General features: G+C 53.7%; 2 protein-coding genes across 2 annotated transcripts in view; one reads left to right on the forward strand and one right to left on the reverse strand.

Moving 5' to 3' along the window:
• Positions 1-6,151, forward strand: part of Fbn3 (fibrillin 3) — a 56,675-nt gene extending 50,524 nt beyond the window's left edge. Inside the window, exons 61-65 of the mRNA XM_077796588.1 lie at positions 668-796; positions 874-993; positions 2,809-3,043; positions 4,218-4,365; positions 5,805-6,151. Of these exons, the coding sequence (XP_077652714.1) occupies positions 668-796; positions 874-993; positions 2,809-3,043; positions 4,218-4,365; positions 5,805-6,131 (959 nt within the window). The 3' untranslated portion in view covers positions 6,132-6,151. The remainder of the gene's footprint in view (positions 1-667; positions 797-873; positions 994-2,808; positions 3,044-4,217; positions 4,366-5,804) is intronic.
• Positions 6,152-9,987: 3,836 nt separating this feature from the next.
• Positions 9,988-12,881, reverse strand: Ccl25 (C-C motif chemokine ligand 25). Its single transcript, XM_077796589.1, has 4 exons — positions 12,809-12,881; positions 10,716-10,833; positions 10,511-10,623; positions 9,988-10,121 (listed from the first exon to the last, which is right to left on the reverse strand). The coding sequence occupies exons 1-4, from the start codon at positions 12,879-12,881 to the stop codon at positions 9,988-9,990; spliced, it is 438 nt and encodes a 145-aa protein (XP_077652715.1).
• Between the last annotated feature and the right edge of the window lie 7,315 nt (positions 12,882-20,196).

Here is a 20,196-nt window from a genome sequence, read left to right on the forward strand (position 1 = left end):
AGAGACGGGGGTGGGGAGAACAAGCACATCCTCTCTGGTGTTCATTTTTATAAGGGCACCAGTGCCACTGTGAGGTCCCACCGATGACCTCATCTAATACTCACTTCTTTCCAAAGGCTGAATCCTGTTCCATTTAGAGTTGAGACTTCAACATGATTTTAGGGGACACAAATTTTCCATCCATGGCACTGGCTGACTTCACTCTATTGTCAAGTTCCCTAAAGGACAAAGCTCAACAGGTGCCCCCTGGTCATTTTCCCATGGGGGAAGCAAAAAGGGTTCTTGCTTTGTTTTGTCTGTTTTGGGGTGCTGAGGATCGAACTCGGGGCCTTCCATGAGCTAAGCATATGTTCTACCCCTAGGCTACACCTCTAGTGCCCCAAGGAGTCTTGGTTTTCTTCTGTCCTCACACCAGGCACTGCCCTCAGCCACGTGTGTGGTTAGGTTAATTCTTACTCTAGAATGCAAGGAGATGAGACTCAAGCAAAGTCCTTTATGTGCACCATCTCAAGTGTTGGTGGCAATTCTGGGAGGTAGAAGCTGTTAGGGATCTCACTTCCCGGAAGGGGAAACCAGCAGGAGGTGGGAGTAGTGACCTGCCTGAAGTCACACGGTGGGTCATGCGTCCCCTAACCACCAGGAACTGCCCTTTCTCTGTCCCCTGCAGACAATGACGAGTGCCTGGTGCAGCCTGGTCCGTGTGGCACCCATGGACTCTGCCACAATGACCCAGGTGGCTTCCACTGCGAGTGCTACCAAGGTTTCACCCCGGACAGCTCAGGCCACGGCTGTGAAGGTAGAGCAGGGTTGGGTGGGTCCCAGGCTGGGGGTGGCCCCTTGGGGGCCACTGGTGACACCCTGTCTCTGTCTCAGATGTGGATGAATGTGGTGGGCCACATCACTGCCAACACGGCTGTCAGAATGAGCTGGGGGGCTACCGCTGCAGCTGCCCCCAGGGCTTCACCCCGCATTCCCAGTGGGCCCAGTGTGTGGGTGAGTGGCTGTCGAGACACGTGACGCAATCAGTCAGGATCAGTCCAGGTGAATTGGGTTGGCACGAAGTCATCACACAGAGACAGAGAAAATACCTTTCCCTTGGGGTTCAGCGATGGCTCCTTGTCCCCAGCTCCCACAAGGGAAGCAAGAGAGGCAGACAGAAGAGAGCCACAGCACACCTGAAGCCCTATTTATTGAGGAGAAGGTACTCAAGAAAGTTCCACCCGAATGAGCCAAGGGATTGGGTTTCAGCGGGGTGTCGCCCAGTCCCATGGCCTCATTCCCCTGCCGAGTGGAGGTGGGATCCACCTGCTTCCCGTGCAGGGAAGCCGTCTCCACACTTCCATCGCTCAAGGCTAAGGGTCGTGCTCAGCTTCTTTTCATGGTGTGGCAAGTGGGGCTTTCATGGGGCTGGGGAGGAAGCTGGGCCCCCAACTGGAGTCTTTCCAGAGGGGGTAGGGGGCTGGGAACCACCTCCCCGCCATGCTGTGACAAGCACAGCTGTTTAAAAAAGTTACCAGGCCAGCCTAGAAGGCCTCCCACTAAGGAGTTCAGGGGCATCTCAGCAAGCACAGCATGCGTTCAAGCCCATTACTTAGCGAGTGGTGGCCTGCAAGACTCAGTTGACAAAGATTCTGAGAGCATTCCTGAGACAATGGGGGGAAAGCACTATGGTTGATTAGTGATGTCTGCCAAGGGTGCGGCAATTGTGAGTGAAGGCACGCATGCTGCATCTTTGCCGTAGTTGTTGCAGAGGCTCTTCAACTGGGGAGCTTGCCTTCTGCCCCCCAGCTTTTCTTTTTTTGCTGCCCAAGACCTTTCTAATAATAGCCTCCTCCTAACCAACTGTCTACCTTTCTCTCCTACAGTCTGGCTTTCACCCTCTACCTTGTTGGGCTCATTTGCTCTCCAGAGCCTTCTCTGTCACGTCTCCTCAGCTCCCCCCCTTGACCTCCACTGTAATGGGCACTGTGGCCTGATCCCCCTGGACACTCCCTCCTTCTGCACTCTGTAATGCAGCCCTCCCCACTCTCCTGCTGCCTTCCAGGCACTTCCTGTCTCTCGTGGTAGGTCTTAGTTAAGTTCCTTGTCTCTATACCTCCCGTGTTTGTCTCAGGGACCTCAGGATGTCACAGACCACTGGCCTTTGCTGGCAAATCCTCATTCTCAAGTTCTCTGCTTGTCTCCTCCTCTGCATGTTTTTGATCATCCCTTCTCCCAACCCTCTGCGGAGGGCTTGCCCTTCTCCAGGCCCTGAGGATGCAGGAGTGAGCCCCAGCCAGAGGCCACCATCGCCTTGAGTTGCCCAGTTTAGCAGAGGAGATGGGAATTGCTAGACCACTCCCTGGGTTAACTGAGGACCATTTTGCCCCCCTAAGGGACATTTGTCATATCTTGAAGCCATTTTCGATCATCACAACTAGGGGAGGGGTGTTCCCGGCACAGAGGGGGTGGAGACCCCAGGTGCTGCTCAGCGTTCACAGTGCAAGGGCATCCCTCACCACAGAGAATGACCCAGCCCCACCTGCCAATACAGGGAGGGTGCAGAAGCTTGTTCTGGAACATGCTGCGATTCAGGATTTAGGGGAACTTTGGAGCAATGCTATGAAGGAGAATTACAGGCTTTGGGGCAGGAGCTGGGGGGGATAAGGGAGGATAACAGGCAGGGGATGGAGAAAGATGTATTCTGAGGGCCCCTGGCAAGCTTGCTGCAGGCTTTGACATTGGACCTGGGCTCTGAAGGAGGAGCATCCCGCATGGAAGGCTTGGCGGGGGCAAAGCCCCATCCTTCCTCTCCTCCTCCCTCCACAGACAAGAATGAGTGTGCATTGTCACCTGCGGCCTGTGGCAGCGCCTCCTGCCACAACACACTTGGAGGCTTCCGCTGCGTCTGCCCCTCTGGCTTTGACTTCGACCAGGCCCTTGGGGGCTGTGAGGACGTGGATGAGTGTGCTGGACAGGGCAGCCCCTGCAGCTATGGCTGTGCCAACACGCCCGGAGGCTTCCTCTGCGGCTGCCCCCGAGGCTACTTCCGCGCTGGGCAAGGGTGAGAGATTCAAGTGGGGCAAGCAGGGGCGAGTATAAACTCCATGCCCTACAAGTGTAGATACATGCAGGCTGGTGCAACCGCCAGGTACCCACCAGAAGAGCCACCTCGGCCTGTGCACCCCTCCCCTAGTTGTGTACAGTACACATGTGTATGAAGAGCTGAACACACAGAGGTGCTTGCATCTGTGCACACCCCTGATGTGTCATTATCCACATAATTTACAAGATGCCAGCATGCCTGGGCATCCTCGGGCATTCCCAGGTCCCAGTGTGTACATGTGTATGTGTCCATGTCATCCAGCATGCCTGCAGACTCATGTGGCCATATCCCTGGGGACACTTGTGTGCCATCCATACATCCTGGCTTGCACGTGTGAGGAAGCACACATCACAAGCTCTTTGCTCATGCTGGCTCACATTTGTGATCATCCCTCTGTATTTGAGGGACATCTACCATGGGTGCAGCAATTGTGAGCTAAGGCATTGTGAGTTTCTAATGGATACCCAAACTGACCAGGCTCAAATCCCTTTCCTAAAATGGCAAACTGTTTGCATAGAACCTACACACAAACTCTTACACTCTAAGTTATCTGCAGATGACTTATAATAACTGATACAAGGTAAATTATATGTACATAGTTGCTATAATGTTTTGCTTAAGGAAATAATGACAAGAAAAAAACTAAGTGTTCAGTACAGATGACTGAACTACATAGAACACACAGCAACAATGTAATATTCTCTCATTACCTGGGTGGTTGAATAGGAGGATGCAGAATCCATGATTATGGACAGCTGACCCTGCTCACATCTCCAAACACATGCAGGTTCTTTCATTGCAATAGGCACGTGTACTTGCATGTTATCCTCCATGTATGTACATGGGTTTGCACATGTACATGCCCATGGGTACTCGGGTACATTCATCTGTCCCAGCATTCCTCCTGTGTTCACACCTATGCCCAGGTAAACCAAAGGACACACACACTTCCCACTGTGCATGCTTCATATACACGTGGCACCTCGCCAGCACACACACACAGGTGTACTTGCAATGCAACCCTTGCCCCATGGGGCAGTAGAGCTCAGAATAGAATGCGAGGGTGGTAGGGTGTGGTTGAGGAGGTCCCACCAGCCCACTCCTGAAAGCCACCCACCTGATCCTGGCCTAGGCACTGTGTCTCTGGCTTGGGCTTCAGTCCTGGATCCTGGGACACCACAAATCAGGAACAGCTCTTGCCCGAAGCCTGCTATGAATGCAAGATCAATGGCCTCTCCCCTCAGGACCGACCACGTCGCAGCGCTCACAGAGGCCACCAGGTGCCACAGGGACAGTGCTGGAGGGGGCAACCGTGGGGACTTCCCCAGGGTGGGAAGAGGGCTGTGGTCCCCCAAGAAAGAGCACTAGACTCCAGGTGCCAGCTTGGCCCTCATGTCGTGGTGCCTGCCCAGGTCTCCCTGTACTTCCTCAGCCCTAGTTTTCCCTTGAGGACTCTTGGGGCCCCCGAGCAGTTTGCCTCACTCCTGATGAGAATTCAGATACCTCCTATACTGACCCTGGCTGGGTTGGGGTGCTTCTTGTGGATTCCCTCCTTTGGTGGCATTTGGAGGCAGGAGAAATACATTGGTCTCTCTAAACCCTCTTTGCACTCTGGAATGTCGACCCTTACCACCTGGTTAGTGAAGCCCTCCATCAGAACTGCTCTAGATTTAGCACTGCTCAGAGCAGCCAGATAACAGCCTCTGCCCCAAGTTCTGCCCTGTTCATGACTCCTGGGCTGGGCACATGGGGATGAAATCTGGACAGAGGCTTTGTGCCTTTGCCTGCAATTCCCACTTTCTGCCAGCAGGTGTCAATAAGTGCATATGTCTGAACCACACTCCTGGGACAGGCCCAAGATTCCCAGAAGGAGGGGGCTGGGAGATAGGAATAGCTTTCACTTGAATATAACAGAATGCTCCATGGGCATATAAATGAGGTGAAACAAAACAGCACAGCCCAGAGCAAAGGGGAAGAAAACAGATAACCTTCTGTGGGATTGGATACGTCACCCAGGCCTGGGTAGCCTGCCATTGAATCTCACTGGTTTATTGAGGGTTCTGTCCAGCTGCCAGGACCAGGAAGGCACTTCAGAGGAGCTTGAATAAAGAAGGATTTGTCATCTGCACACAGGGGGCTCTTAATCAGAGCCAGATGCAGGAAGTACAGAGGAAGCTAGCAGTAGTCTGGCCCTTGCTCTCTTCCCTCTGGCCCAGCTGGGCATCCTATTTGTCTTGAAGTCAGCTCTGACATCCTTTAGGGACTGTCTTCTGCAGAAAAGGCCTTTGGTCATAACACCAGGCACCCCAGGCTGCCTGAGTGACCTTTGGGACTCAGGGGCCCAGTGCCATCTGGCTGACCCTCTGGATGGGTCTTTGGGGCGAATACTTAATTCCCTCCACCCAGGTAGGGGCCTGACCATGGTGATTCCACTGAGAATAGGATCTGGAGTCTGTGTAAAAGTGGCTGCCTGCCTGCTGGCCTTTTCACCTGAAAACCAGCCTCTGCCTGTGCCCTTATGTCCTCAGCCCAGGCTGACCTCAGTCTTGCAAACAGAGGGCTAGACACAAGTGGCCAAGGGCAGAGTACATGGCATGCAGGATGTTTTCTTCCACATTAGACATTGTTTAAAATCGCTCTGGCCATGACCCCAGGGCCCCTTATCCACCGCATCCCTGTTCAACCAGCTTCTGATCGCCCACCTGGTTTTTCTCCCCAGGTGAGCCTGGCCACCCTTGACACCGAAGTCCCCCTGACCTTGGCCTTGAACCTCTCACATCTGGGCCAGTCGGAGCATATCCTGGAGCTGCGCCCAGCTCTGGAGGGCCTGGGAGGCTGGGTGCACTACGTCATTGCTCACGGCAACAAGCGAGGTTTCTTCCGCATGCATCACCTGGGCAGCCTCAGCTCCCTGCAGCTGGGACGACGGAGGCCCAGGCCTGGAACGTACCGGCTGGAGGTGGTGAGCGTAGCAGGGCCCCGGGGTGTCTGGCCAGGTTCGGTGGGCCGGGCCTTGCGGCTGAAAGTGCAATTGCAGCTGCTCTAGTTGGGAAGAGCCTCCATGGGCCCCAAGCTCCTGGGCCACCCAAAGGTGGACACTCTGGAACTGGAAGGATTGGTCCCCAGCAGCAGCAGCTGACCAGGTCAAATCCTGAAACTCAGGAAGAGAGGAACGCTACACTTTGACCTCAGATGGGTCCAGGCACAGGCTGGACCTCTGTGCCAGCCAGGGGACCCCAGTACTCAGTCTTTCCTGGAGACAGCTGGACGCTGTTGTGTGTACCTCCCCCCCCCCAACAGCCAGGGTCAGTGGGGTCCCAGTGGTCACTGTTTCTGGTCAATCTCAGGCTTAAACTTCTGTATTGCACTGTGGCCTCCCCCGCCGGGGGGTTGGTGGGATATGGGAATGGGTTGCTGGAGTGGGCATGGGCTCATCCTTTAGAGCAAAGAGAGGAGCCCTGACTGCTTGGAGTTCATGGCAGCCAGTGATTAATCATTCCCCTGGGGCCTGGGCTGGGTGTGAAGGATGCTTTTATATCAAAAGTGGAAACAACAATAAAGTTATTTTGGGTTAAATCTGCCTGCCTCTTTGGTAAGTTCTCACATAAGGAGATGCTGTCCTCGGCAGAGCCACATAAAGCTCCTACCTGGGAGAGCCAGAGGGGACCTCTGCAGCCCCAGAGAGGCCCAGGTTTGGGAAAGGATGGGCTTTGTCCCAGGACCCAGGAGAAAATGTAGTGAGAATCTTGCAGGAAGGGTTCCCCCAACCTCAGGCCTGTGCATCTGGCACAAACCCAGAGCCAGGCTGTGAGTGGCAGCCCTTCCAGGTTCCTCAGTCGTGAGGATGATGGCTCACAGTCTGTACTGCATGCCCACACTGTTCTAAGTACTTTACAAATATGAACGACTTTATCGTCACTAGAACCCCGCGGAATGGTAGTATGATCGGCCTCGTTTTACAGAGGGGAAAGCTGAGGCTCAGAAGTTATGCAACGGTGGCTCAGGTCAGGCCAGACTGAAAGTCAGGGAGCTGTGCCAGCACCTGCATTGTCCACCACCATGCTGTCCTGTGAACTTGGCCTCAGTGACAGAAAAGAAATCAACTAGTGAGAATGCAAATAGGCAACCTTTACAGGGAAAGCTCGCTGGCTCCCTGGGACCAAAGAAAGGACTTACTGGCGGCTCCAAGGGGTGGGCTGGGGCTTAGGAATGTTAATTGGCTTCAGGTGCACTTCGACCTGTGTGGGTGCTTGAACCCCAGATCCTTGCCCTGTGATAAGAACGTTAAACGAAAGGGCAAGTGGCAGGTTGATGGCCCTGAGAATCCGCCATTTGGTGTGTCAGCAGCTTCACCCTCAGCACTGAAGGGTGGTGGTGAGCGCACCCAGCTCTCATCATGCACCTGGTCTTTAAAGCCAGCAGGACTGTTTTAGGGTGGGCCAACGGGGCAGGTTTGGTGTTTGACAAACTGTGAGTTAAGGTGAAATCTTTAAATGGCTGTCAGGCTGTGAACCAAGCCCAGGAGTGCACGTGCCTTTTTCCCTGTGGTGGTCCCTGACTCCTGGCTCTGGGTTGGACTTGGCTCCGTGGAAATCTGAGGGGGAGCTCAATGGCCAGGATGGTCACCTCCTTACTGAATGGTTGGTGCATGCCAAGCACTGCGCCCGCGGGCACAGTCGTGTATTTGATCCCTAGCAACCCGCCCCCCAGGCAGGCAGTATTATCAGCCTCGTCCTCTGGGGGCATAGGGCAGGAGGGACCAAGGCTTAGAGAAGGCCTTCCTGGGTCACCCATACGGTGTGGGGTGGGGCCCCAAACCACCAGCATGTCGTCTACAGAGGATATACTTGGCTTGCATCTGGGACATTCTCGGTTGTGATGGAAACTTAGGCTATTAAGGATTGGGAACAGTTCAGCCAGGTGTCTCAAACCTCCGCCTGCAGAGCCGTCTCAAGTGCCTGGCCCCAGGGCACTCTCCTTGCCCAGGTCCTGACCCACTGGCCCCTGGGCAGCCTACGACAGCCTGTAGAGGGCTTTTCTGACCTTCCACACCCCCCAGTCCCAGAGTCTAGGCAGAGCAAACACAATGATCCCTACTTCACAGGCAAACAAAGCGGCACCAAGAGAGCCAGCAGCTGGCCCAAGGTCACCATTTGGGAAGTGCAGGTCGCATCCCACCTGTCCAGTGCTCAGCCCCTCAGGACCCACTTGTCACGAAGGCTGGGGCCACAGATCTTAAAATGAAAAGTGACAGGGAAAACAATGACATTTTTTTTTTTTTTACCAAAAGTTTATTTGAAATTATTTTAAAAGCTTAGACTGGGAGGATGTTTTTTGTACCGATCAAAACTTTGCAAGGACCTGGAGGGACACAGTAGGTGGCCTGGGGTGAATGGCAAGAAGCTGCAGGTGGGTGACATAGTCCAAAAGAATCTTGTCTCCAAGAACCTTTGCCCAAGGTTGGTACTTATCCCAGAGTAGAAAGGAGCTGTCCCTCTTCCCAGCTGCCCAAGGGGCAGGAGGTGGTAGGAATAGAAAGGAGCAAACCAATCCGGGCACAGGGGCTAGGATTGGGGCTGAAGGACGAGGGGCAGAGGCAGCTGGGGCTGCAGGGTGACCGCTGGTGGAGCGAGATCCCTCCGGCCTGGCCTCTGTCCTGCTGTTGGATCCTGGAGATGCGCAGGCTCACGGCCCTGCAGGAGGGATTAGAGGTGGGACTGCAGTGGCCTCGGGGGCTGTAAAATAATAAGAAATACACTTACCAGTCTCTGCCTGGCACCTAGTTCCTCAGAGCCTTGTAATGTGAGCAATAAGGACGTGAGGAGCATCTTTTGTTCTAACATTTGGTCTTTGACCCCGAGATTCCTGACACACAGCTAATAAATCCCTTGGAATTTCCTGGGCAATAGGATCCTCTTTTGTTCCGATGAGGGGACTCTTAGATGGCGGCTGGTCACAAGAAAGATCAAGCGTGATTCGAAGCGGGGAGGGGGAGCTTCTGCTCCAAGTCTCCCTCTCCAGAGAGGGGGAGAAGGGTTGGCAGGGAAGTTAATAATCCCTCATTCCTGTGTGACAAAGCCTCCATAAAACCCCCTGAACTCTGGGGCTCAGGGAGTTTCTGGGTTGGTGAACACATCGTGTGCTGGGAGAGTGGTGCATCCCAACTCCAAGAGGACGAGAACTCCTGTGCTTGGGACCCTTCCAGACTTTGCTGACGACTGTCCTTCATCTGGCTGTACCCCAGGTCCTCTGTAACGTCCCTTATAATAAACTGCTAAATATGTTTCCCTGAGTCCTGGGAGTGGATCTAGCAAATGATTGAACCCAAGGAGACAGACACGGGATCCCCAGTTTATAAGCTGATTGGTCAAAGTGGAGGTGGCAACCTACTGACCATGTACTACATACCAGACACTGCAAATTACAATTGTCTCTGCAACTCAATGGAATGCAGTGTCATCGACCCCCATTTTATGGTTGGCAAAACTGAGGCTCAGAGAGGTTACATCTTAATGGGGACAGTCTTGTGGGACAGAGATCCTTCCCCTGTGGCGACTGTCACAGTCTCCAGTTGCTTGGATTGTGCTGCCCCTTCACATCTGTCATCAGAGTGTTGTGTAGAGTGGTTGTTTTCTCATCTTATGGGGGCCCAGGAGCTCTTGGTCCACCTCCCTGGCCTTTCAATTCAGCTCTTATCAATGCCCCACCTGGCTAGGCTGGGGCTGTGGGTAGCCACTGAGGACCTTCCTGTGTGGATCTGCAGGGCTGACCACATAGCCAGCCCTCCTTGGTCCTGTAGGCAAACGTCCTGCCCGAGTCTGGACCCATCATGAGCCTTCAGCCATAAGCCTTCAACCCTCAGTAACAGATGGAGGAAGCCATGTGACTAGTCCTCACCTGGATTAGATTAGGGAAGCATTTCTTTTGCTGCTGCTGTTGCTGCTGCTGCTGCTGCTGCTGCTGCTGCTATTGTTACTGCTGAGATACTTTGGCCTGGACGATGGTCGCCGGGATTTCTTCCTCCCAGCCTGAGAGTCTATCCACAAGGAGAGAGAGAGAGAGAGAGAGAGAGAGAGAGAGAGAGAGAGAGAGAGAGAGAGAGAGAGGAGCTTCATCAACAGCCTCTGAACCTCTGGATGCAGCCAAGCCTGAAGCCACAGCTGGTTATTTGAGCCCCTGACTTTCCCCTTTGCTTGAACTTTCCGTGTGCTTCAATTTAGCACTCTGACTTTAAAAGAGCTAGATGATGACCTGGGGGGTTGATCACTCAGTCCATCCCTCGCTCATCAGGAATGAGCTCTCTCTGGAGCAGGGGCAGCTGCCAGAACGTGGAGCTCTGATTCTCTCCCTCAGAGACTGAGAAGCAAAGGGGCCTACAGACAGGGGGCGAGGGCTCCCTGGATGCTAGGCTGGGGCCTCACCCACCTTGGATGGTTAGCCGGTTGTCAGACCTCTGGGAGACCAATGTCATTGCCTTCTGTACCCTGATGTCCCGTGGGTTCCCACACACCATTTTACCTGGTTGGCGGAAGTAGAATCTGCAGTGGGTGGGGAAGGGGTGCCCACGTTAGGGTGGTAGGGGCAGCAAAGCTGTGTGTGTTCCCCACTCCCATCCCACGGCCCCACTCACATGATGGCAAACAGGTTGCAGCTGCCGCTCACCTCCTGGATCCGGTAAAACCTGGCGCGACGGAGCACAGCCAACTTGGGTTTGGGGTAGTAACCCAGACAGCAGTCCTCAAAGGACCCTGCAATCACACGGCCACCCACATGCTCAAACCCGCACCCGGGCACTGGCAGGGACAGTCACAGACGTGGAAACGCACACCATGACCCTTGCAGCCCCGACCGAGGCAGACGCACTGCCTGACTGCCTCTCAGCCTTTGCCACTGGGACAGCTGGCAGGGGTTGGTGGGGTCCATGGGCCCTGCTTGGAAAGGAGCAGACCACCCAAGAAACAGCCCAAAGCTGCTTCTCTGCTCTGGGAGCACAGGCGCAGACCCTGAGGAGGGAAGACAGGCTCAGGGCGGTGGCATCTTAATGGAGGGCAGCCTTGTGGGACAGAGAGCCTTCACCTATGGCATCTGACACAATCTTGAGTTGTTTGGTTTGTGCTGCCCCTTCACATTTGGCACCAGAAGTGTAGTGTCCCCAGTGCCACTCTCCTAAAAATGAGGTTGGTTAGCTCCTGCCGAGGTCCTGGATCCTCTCCAGGCTGGTCTGTCTCCACATGGAACTAGCTCTGATCCCTCTTCCTTTCTGTCCCCATCAGTGACCACTCAAGTGACCCAGCCAGACACTAGGAGTTCTAGAGGGTTTACTTGTAGGATCTCATAAAAACACTTAAAGAGTTCCCACTATGTGCCAAATACCCAAACGGAGAAGAGCTGGAATTAATGTTGTCTTGGGAGCTCCCGGCGTGGTGGGAGACAGGAAGTTGACATTTGTGGGGAGGGGGACAACACAGCACGGGGGATGCCTGAAGAGGAGGTAACGATGCTTGAAAGATCTGGGCAGAGGAGCAGATGGAATGAATGAGAAGAAGAGGGGGCGATGGGATGGTGGCGGAAGCCAAGGTGGGCTCTTTCGCCCAGTCCGTCTTGGAGGTCCTGCAATCCACCTCTGCCAGAGCCCACCTGAGTCGGGGTCCTGGCAGAGCAGAGCACAGCAGCGGAGGAGCAGGGGGAGGGCTCAGTTCTCTTTGTATTCCCCACCCTGTCCCTGAAGACAAGGAGCAGTGGTGTTAGATAGGACCTGCGGCTCCAGTGATCTTCAGCAGGTGGCTCCCAATGCTGGGGGCCACTGCCCCCTCCCCCAGGATCAAAGAGCAGGTGCTGGGCCTGGCTCTGATAGCAGAACAATGGGAACAAAGACCAGCCTTCCTCCTGGGCAAAGGCTAAGCTCTGCTGGGTCCTGCCAGACCTAGAATGGGGACAGGCAGAGCAGGAGGGTGGGGCCATGCTCCTCCACCCTGCTTGGCCCCTGCTTGGCCATCTGGGAGGACTCACTGGCCTTGCCACAGGAATGTAGGAGCCTGTCTCAGGGATCCTGGGGGAGTCTGCATGCTTCCATCTGGCCTTTGGTGACCAAAATCCTCAAGTGCCTACTCTGGGGTGGAGACAGGGAGGAAGACAGAAGGGCTCCCGTTAACAACAACAATGGCTCCCTCACTGGGGCTGCTGGGCACTGGATCCTCTCACCTGCTCCAGGCGATGGGAACTTCAGATTCCCACCTCACAGACGAGAAAACCAAAGCTCACAGAGGCTGAGTGGCAATTCTCAGCTGCACTGCACAGGTAAGCTGGGCAGGGCCCCGATGGGAAACCACTTCCCAAGGTCTGCAGGGCTCTGGTCTCCAACCCCATCCCTGGCTCTGCAGAGTCAGGACATTGAGGTGTATTCCTGGCTGCAAGTGGCTTTACCCACAGCTGGAAGCCACCCTCTACTCCCACATTCCCTAGGCCACTGCAGTCCTGCAAAGGAGGTACCCAGGGGTGGAGGACTCTGGAAGAAGGAGCTGGGGACCCTCTGTCTCCCTTGATCCCAGGGCACAAACACCAGGAATCTCTGCTATGTTGGGAACAGGAGCCACAGGAGAATTCAGTGGTGGTAAGGGATCTGGAGGAGGAGAGGGGTAAACGGACGGACAGGGGACGGTGAGGCTAGATAGAGAAAGGAGGGACCAGGGGCGTAGGGTAAGTACAGTTGACCGAATACAGTACCTTGGGTGTGGATGGGAGGGACCCAGGCCCCCAAAAAGCAGGCTGCCAGGCTGGCAAGGATCCAAGGGTTCATGGTGCAGGCAGGACCTCCTCTCTGGGCACTTCAAGGATAGACAGAGTGGCCTGGGGAGGTGGAGAGGGACGATAAGGACCCAAGGAAGACAGCAGCAGGCACAGCCGAGGCCCAGGGCCTTCTGCAAGAGAAGCAGGTGACTCAGGATAGGGACAAGCTGAGCAGAAGGGACCTGCTGCTGCTCTCAGTCATGGCCAGACCAACGACTCACCAATGCCTATGGGGTCCCAGAGCCAGGGCCTCCTGGGGTGGGTGTGCTGTGTGTGGGGTTAGGCAGCTGAGCTTCTCTCTTATAGGTAGAGCCCCACCCCACAACCTCTGGCCCTCCCTCCCTCCTCCCTCCCTGCCTCATCCCACATGCTCCGTGAGACTCCAGGGTTCTCCCTCACTATAGATAGACCAAGCCTAACTTCCACCTGGCTCCTCTCAAAGTCTGGCTGCCCTAGGAACCTCCTCCATCCCAGGCCTCTGGGCCAGCAAACTTGCACTGTCCCCAAAGGGTCCTTTGTCTTCTCCTGTCCCCTCACCTGCACACCCGGGCAGCCTGCACACAAGCCTCAGCTGATAGAGCCTCCAAAGAAAGCCTTTCCCTGGCTGCCTACTCCCAGGTAGAGGAGGGACCTGAACTTCACCCGTCTCCCCCTCCTGCACAGTGGGGCAATTTATATGTCACAGATATGCTGTGGGTTTGCCATAGGCAAATCCATAGAAACAGAAAGTAGATTAGTAGTGGCCATGGGCTGGGGTGGGGGGGGGTGGCTGCTCAAGGTGCATCTTTTTGTTCTGAAATCAGATAGTGGCAATGATTGACTAAGTCTAATGAACACCACCGAAAGGTACACTTTCAATGGAGAAGTGAATGACCTGTGAATTTTCTCCAATAGTATTTTAAGAATAATCTCGATAAACTGGAAATGTGGTGCACGGCTGTATTTCCAGCGACGTGGGAGAATGAAGCAGGGGGCTAGCCTTGAACTGGCGTGAGCCTTTCTCCAAATAAAAACTGAAAAGGGCTGAGGGTAGAGTTCAGAGGGAGAGCGCCCCTGGGTTCAATCCCCTTACCCAGCGGGGATGGCAGGGGTGGGGTGGGGTAGAAGTAAACAAAGACCACGGAGATGAAGAAGAGCCCAATAAACTTATTAGTAACCACAACCACGAAGAAACACTCTGGTTTGAAAGCAAAGCCAGGAGCCGCAGGTAACCATGACAACGGGAAGCAAAGCAACCTTCACCTGCAACCGAGGCGAGGGGCCCGGGAAGGAGCGGAGCCGGACACTTCACATAGCATTGCTTTTCTTTTTCTTTTTCTTTTCTTTTTTTCTTTTTTCTTTTTTCTTTTTTTAATGGCCCGCAAGTTTATCCTTCTCTTTTTTTTTTTTTGCGGTGCTTGAGGATGGAACCCACTGCCTTGCGCACGCTAGCCAAACGCTCCACCACCGAGCTATTCACCCAGCCTCCGTTTCTCGGGCTCTGCGGGGTGGGGGTGGGGGTGTGGGGGTGTGGGGGGGTCCCTCGTGGTGGCCCTGGGCTCGCCGCCCTGCAGCTGGGTGGGGAGAGACTTTTAGTTGGGGGCGGGAGTTACACGGGGCTTAGAGTCTGGCGGGTGGGGCTTGGCCGTGGGGCGGGGCTGACGGGTTCAGTTCTTCCCCCTCAGCTCCCTGCAGCCCTGCCGTCTGTCGCTGCCGCAGGTGTACCTCCTGCGCCCTCCTGCTGCTCAGGTTCCTTTCTTTGGGTGGGTGATGCTAGGCGGGGACGCGGCTCCGCGTGGCTGCGGGCTTGGGACGCGGCGTGGCGGGCCAGGGCTGGCCTACCCGCTATGGCTCACTGCCCTCCTACCTGCGCCTTTGTCGGGCAGGGATCTGGCGTGACCCAGACTGGGCGGGAGGTCCCTGGAATGTGAGCCCACCTTCCCAACCTACCCTCAGGGTTGGTCCCACCAGCAGCCTTCATGGGAAGGAGGGGGACGGAGGGAGGGGGTCCCCTGAGGGACCAGGATGCAGGTTACACAGGGCTGTGCACGCGCCCGAACCCAAGGGTCATGGTGGGAGACAAGCTGTTCAAGAAGAGGCTCTGAACTAAAGCTTTGGAGTTCTGAGAAGTTCTGATAAATGTGAAGGCCAGATCTTTGCAGACAGGGCTGAATGTTGTGGTAGGTCGCCCCTCTCCCATCTCTACCTTTTCTGGATGCCAAACTAGTATCAACAGAGAGCCTTCTCTGAAAGTGTGAAATGAAAACAGATGGGGTTGGAGTGGGGCACAATCTCCACCCTTCTGGCTTCTGGTCATCGGCTGTAATGATGGGGGAAAGTGGAAAGTCTCCAACTCAGCTCAACCAAAGTCAGGTACTGACCACATCCTAGAGCCTGGTAGGGTTCTTCTACAAGCTGAGCCAAGGGCAACCGCCAGGTGGGGGGGGGGGGGCTGGGCTCAACTCTGGAAATATTCCTTGCCCAGAGAAGGGCACCTCTAGTGTGTGCACACAGATGGAAGAGTCAGATGTACAGAGGAGAAGACTGAGGGTCAGGGAGGCCATGTCATTTACCTTTTTTTTTTTTTTTAATACCATGAAGGAAAGTGTGACAGTCCCCTAATGCTGGAGGGCTCAGAGCAGGAGCTTGATCATCATTGGCAAAGATGGAGGGGCACTGGGTGAATGCTCCAGGTTGAAGTGAGTCCTTGCTTTTACATATCAGACGCTGGCTGCCCACAGCTCTCCTGAAGCTCTGGTGCCTCCAAATCCCTGGGTGTCCTCTGGGAGTCTTGGCTCTAGTGGTCTCTGAGAGAAGCAGCTGGAGGCCCTCTCCCACACTATCTGTGCATCTCATAGGGGCTTATGATACCAGGTGCCTGTCTGCCAGGTGTGGCCAAAGCAGTCTCTTTTTTTAAAAAAAGAATTTGTTCATTTGAGAACTGTTCTTCTTCTTTTTGGTACCAGGGACCAAACTCAGGGGCACTTGACCACTAAGACACATCCCCAGCCTATTTTGTATTTTATTTAGAGACAGGGTCTTGCTTTTGCTGAGGCTGGCTTTGAACTCATGATACTCCTGCCTCAGTCTCCTGAGCCACTGGGATTACAGGCGTGCACCTCCATGCCTGGTGTTTGTTTGTTTGTTTGTTTTTTTCTTTTTGATGCTGGAGATTGAATTCAGGAGCACTCAACCACTGAGTCACATCCCCAGCTAAGTTGCTTAGGCCTTGAAAAATTGCTGAGGCTGGCTTTGAATCCTTGATCCTCCTGCTTCAGCCTCTGGAGCCACTGGGATTACAGGCATGTGCCACCACGCTCAGCTTGATTTTAAATTTCCCTTTTAATCTCCTCATTGAGCCATTGATTATTCAAAAGTGTGTTGTTCACTTATTATTGAAATTCCTCCTAATAGTGCTTTCTAATCCCATACTATGGTGGATGGAAAAGATACTTAAACTGATTTCAATCTTAAATGTGTTGAGACTTGTTTTTTGCCTAACATATGATCTACCCTGGGGAATGTTCAATGTGCACTTGAGAAGAAGGGGTATTTTGCACCATTGGATGGAATGTTCTCTACATGTTAATGAGGCCCACTTGGTCTAGAGTGTGGCTCCAGTCTAATGTCTCAGTATTGATTTTCTGTCTGGATGATATGTTCATTGCTGAAAGTGGGACATTGAACTCCCCTGCTTTTGTTATATTGGAGTCTATCTCTCCCTTCAGTTGTATTAATATTTGCTTTATATATTTAGGCGTTCTGATGTTGAGTGCAGCTATATTTACCACTGTTAAATCCTTTTGATGAATTGACCCCTTTATCATTATGTAATAATCTTTGTCTCACTTTGCAGGGTTTGGCTTAAAATCTATTTTATCTGATATGAGCATAGCCACCCCTGCTCTCTTTTGGCTTCCATTTGCAAGGAATATCTTTTTCCATCCCTTCACTTTCAGTCTATGTATGTCCTGAAACCAGCTGCCTCTTGCTCTGGTCTGGATGCACGGTGGTTGCCTGGCAACTAGAGGAGGGGAAGAAAATAGGATGCTCTGTAAGCCCCTGGCCTGATGCTCAGGGACCTGGTTTATGGACAGTCTGTGTGACCCCTTTAGCTATGTCCTCAATGCAGTCAGCCCTGCTGCCTCCTGGAAGTCTGGCTTCAAGGGACTTCCTGCCCTAGGCTGACAGGTGGCCTATTTCAGGAACAGCTGCAGCAATGGCCTTGGGCACAGGCCACGGGACGACCAGCCAGAGGGATTCAGACTACCAGCACCAGTCCTGGCCATAGACCAAGTCCTTGTATCTTTCCTGCTTCTGCCATGTGTGTGGATGAACATCAGGGAAGGGTGACTGCCTGACGTGCTGACATTGAGGCTGGGGCTGGGATGGCATAGGGGAGGATGTGGAGGATGGTGGGCCCCGAGGAGAGGGTTCCATGGAGCCCTGAGTCCCTCTTTGAAGCTGCTGAGGTCTGCTTCCCTGATGAGACAGGTTTTCTGCGCATCTCTCAGGCAGGCAAGTGGGTGTGTCACAGCCATCACAGATGAGGGAGATGTCATTAACTCCTCATTAATCACCTGTTGGAGGTCATTTGATATTTCACTCATTCAACAAACACTCAGCACCTACTGTGTGCCAGGCATGGGGCTGGGGGCTTAGCCAACCTTAAGTTGACAGGGCCAATCTAGTCTTCCAAATGATTTTTTTTTTAAGATAGTGTCTTGCTGTGCTGCCCAGGCTGGTGTTATGGTTTGGATCTTACTGTCCTCCCAAAGGCCATGTGCTAAAGGTTGGTCCCCAGTTGATGGCACTGTTGGAAGATGGAGGAAACATTAGGAGGTGGGACCTAGTTGAAGAGAGGTCACTGGAGGTATATTGTGTCCCCTGCCTCTTCCTCGCTGTCTCTTTGCTTCCTGGTTGCCACTAGGACATCTTCCCTCCTTCATGCCCTTCCACCATGAGGTTTTGCCTCCCTCAGGCCCAAAGCAATGGAGCCAGCAGAGCATTGGCTGAAAGCTCTGAAACCATGAGCCAAAAGGAGTCTTTGCTCAGTTAAGTAGTTTTTTCAGGTATTTGTCACAGCAATGAAAAGGTAACGCAGCCGGCCTTGAACTCCTGGGCTCAAGCCGTCCTCAGACCTCAGCCTCTGGAGTGTGACTACAGGCAAGTGCCACTGCACCCAGCTTACTAATGATCATTAAATGTAAAACAAAAATATCTTTATTTAAAAAAAACTATTTTTATTTTTGTGGTGCTGCTGGTGAAACTTGCCACTGAGCTGCAATCCCAACTCTGATCCACCTGCCTTAGTCACCTCAGGGCCAGGTACCAGACAATTCCCTTCTGTGTGCCCAGATCCTAGGAAATGATTTAAACAAGGCCAGCCTAAGCTCCTTAACCTGCCTCACCTGCTCCTTTCTGTGGAGGAGACTTGTGCCTACGGGTTTCCTTTGTACCCTCTGCCTCCTCATGGGCCCTTGGTGCTTCCCCACATGGCCCTGTGTGGCATGGTGTGCCCCTCCTCTTGGGAACTGAGAATAACAAAGTTATCTTTTCAATGTCAATCATCTCCTAATCTGTTGGGCTCCCCATACTTGTGTAATTGTAAAATCTACATTTAAAAACAGGTGGCAAGTAATATGCAGGGAGCTGGGCCTTAGGGGAATAACAGACACTCCATTCTCCAGAGGATGTTACCAGGATGCAGCAAGGCTTGGAGGTCAGCCTCCTGGAGAAGGTAGCCGCAGGGTGCAGGATGCCTAGGGCACCCACCAGACCTCCATAGGGAACAATAGCTGAATGGAGACCTGAAAGATGAGCAGGTGTTTGAGGCCAGCAGAACAGGATGCTAGAAGGAGCTGCCAATTCCACAACAGCCGGGGTGGGAGAGCGGGGCAGGGGTGGACAGCGGAAGATGAGGTGGGAGGGACAGGCTATTCAGGGCCTCATATGCTAAGCCAAGGAAGGTGACCTTCATCACGGGGACAGGGGAGCTGCTGAAATTCATTTAGCCAGGGGAAGGTTGTGGCCAAATGTCTGAGCATTGCCAAGGTCCTGCGGAAGATGCACTGGAGAGGGAAGCACTGGGCAGGAGACTCAAAAGTGCAGGCAAAAGCGGCAAACTGCACCCATGGGAGTCCTGCTTACGGGTCATCTCAAATCTGGGGACCTTGGCAGTATAGTGCATACCAGCCATGCATGAGAAGGGGTCCAGGAGGCCATTGGTGCCCACAGGTTTAAGGAGAGCAACAGGCTTCTGCCCATCTACCTTTTCATGTCTCCTGCCCCAATTCCCTGGCTTCCGGTCATCCTCAGCACACGCCAGTTAAGGGACTGGGGAGGGGGACTGGCTCATCACCCCTGTGGTTCCTGCTGCTCCCCCAGGGCTCCTGCCCAGCCTTTGCCAAGCAGGGCCCTCAACCTGAGACCCCTCCCCACTCACTCAGTAGCATCTTTAGGCAGCCAGCATGGCTTGGATTTTATTTTAGGCTTCTGAGCCCTGCTACCCTGACAGCCTGGGCCCCACGTTGAGCTTGCCTGGCTTCATTCCTTGAAATGGTATCATGTATCCACATCCACCTCCATTTGCAGCCATTGGGTCTCATGGAACAGATGCACCCTCGTGGACAGAGTTTGAGCAAACCCTCTACAATGGGCCACCTCTCCTTCCTGCCAGCCCCAGGGGAGCTCCCGCAGGCCCAGCCCTCCCAACCTGCCGCCTCCCCACACGGCTCACTGTCTAATTGTGTGCCCTCCCTGCTCAGGGTTAACTATGCACAGCTTTCCTCCTGAGCCTCACAGTGACAAGCAATATGCTTGTCCCATCCTTCAGAGAGGACTTTGTGATTGCAACAGAACAGCTGAAGCAGGCTTATGTTCTCTTGTCACAGGACAAACATTTACTTTCCCTTGTGGGTCCAGGAAGTGACTGCAGCCCTGCTGGGCCTTGCTCTGGTCTGTGAACTGGATTCATGACTGTTGCATGTGTCTTTTCATTTGGAAGTTTCGCAGGTGTTTGTTTCGTGGCAATGGGAATGTTCGAGGAGCACCAGAAGCACATGATGATTCTTCAGCCTTGCAAATGGAGCTGGTGGGGGTCACTTCCACCCAGGCTGTATTGGCCAAAGCCAATCATGTAGCCACACCCTAAGTCAAGGGAAGGGATGGGAAGACCTGTTATTTTAGTCTGTTTGTGTGGTCGTAAAACAACACCTGAGGCAGGGTAATTTATAAATCATAGAAATTTATTGCACTTGGTTCTGAAGCTAAGGGCTTATCTTCTGCTTCCAAGATAGTGCCATGCTGCATTTTCTCATGGCAGAAGGATAAAAGGACCTACCTCG

Source organism: Urocitellus parryii, chromosome 3 (assembly GCF_045843805.1).
Source record: "Urocitellus parryii isolate mUroPar1 chromosome 3, mUroPar1.hap1, whole genome shotgun sequence".
NCBI classification, from domain to species: Eukaryota; Metazoa; Chordata; class Mammalia; order Rodentia; family Sciuridae; genus Urocitellus; species Urocitellus parryii.

Bases quoted from the DNA above. Each gene is read 5' to 3' on its own strand.
- Ccl25 (XM_077796589.1), bottom strand. From the start codon at position 12,881: ATGAACCCTTGGATCCTTGCCAGCCTGGCAGCCTGCTTTTTGGGGGCC. The intron at 10,834-12,808 runs GTACTGTATTCG...GTGTGATTGCAG, and splicing joins CCCTCCCATCCACACCCAAG to GGTCCTTTGAGGACTGCTGT. The intron at 10,122-10,510 runs GTGGGTGAGGCC...CCTTGTGGATAG, and splicing joins CAACCGGCTAACCATCCAAG to ACTCTCAGGCTGGGAGGAAG.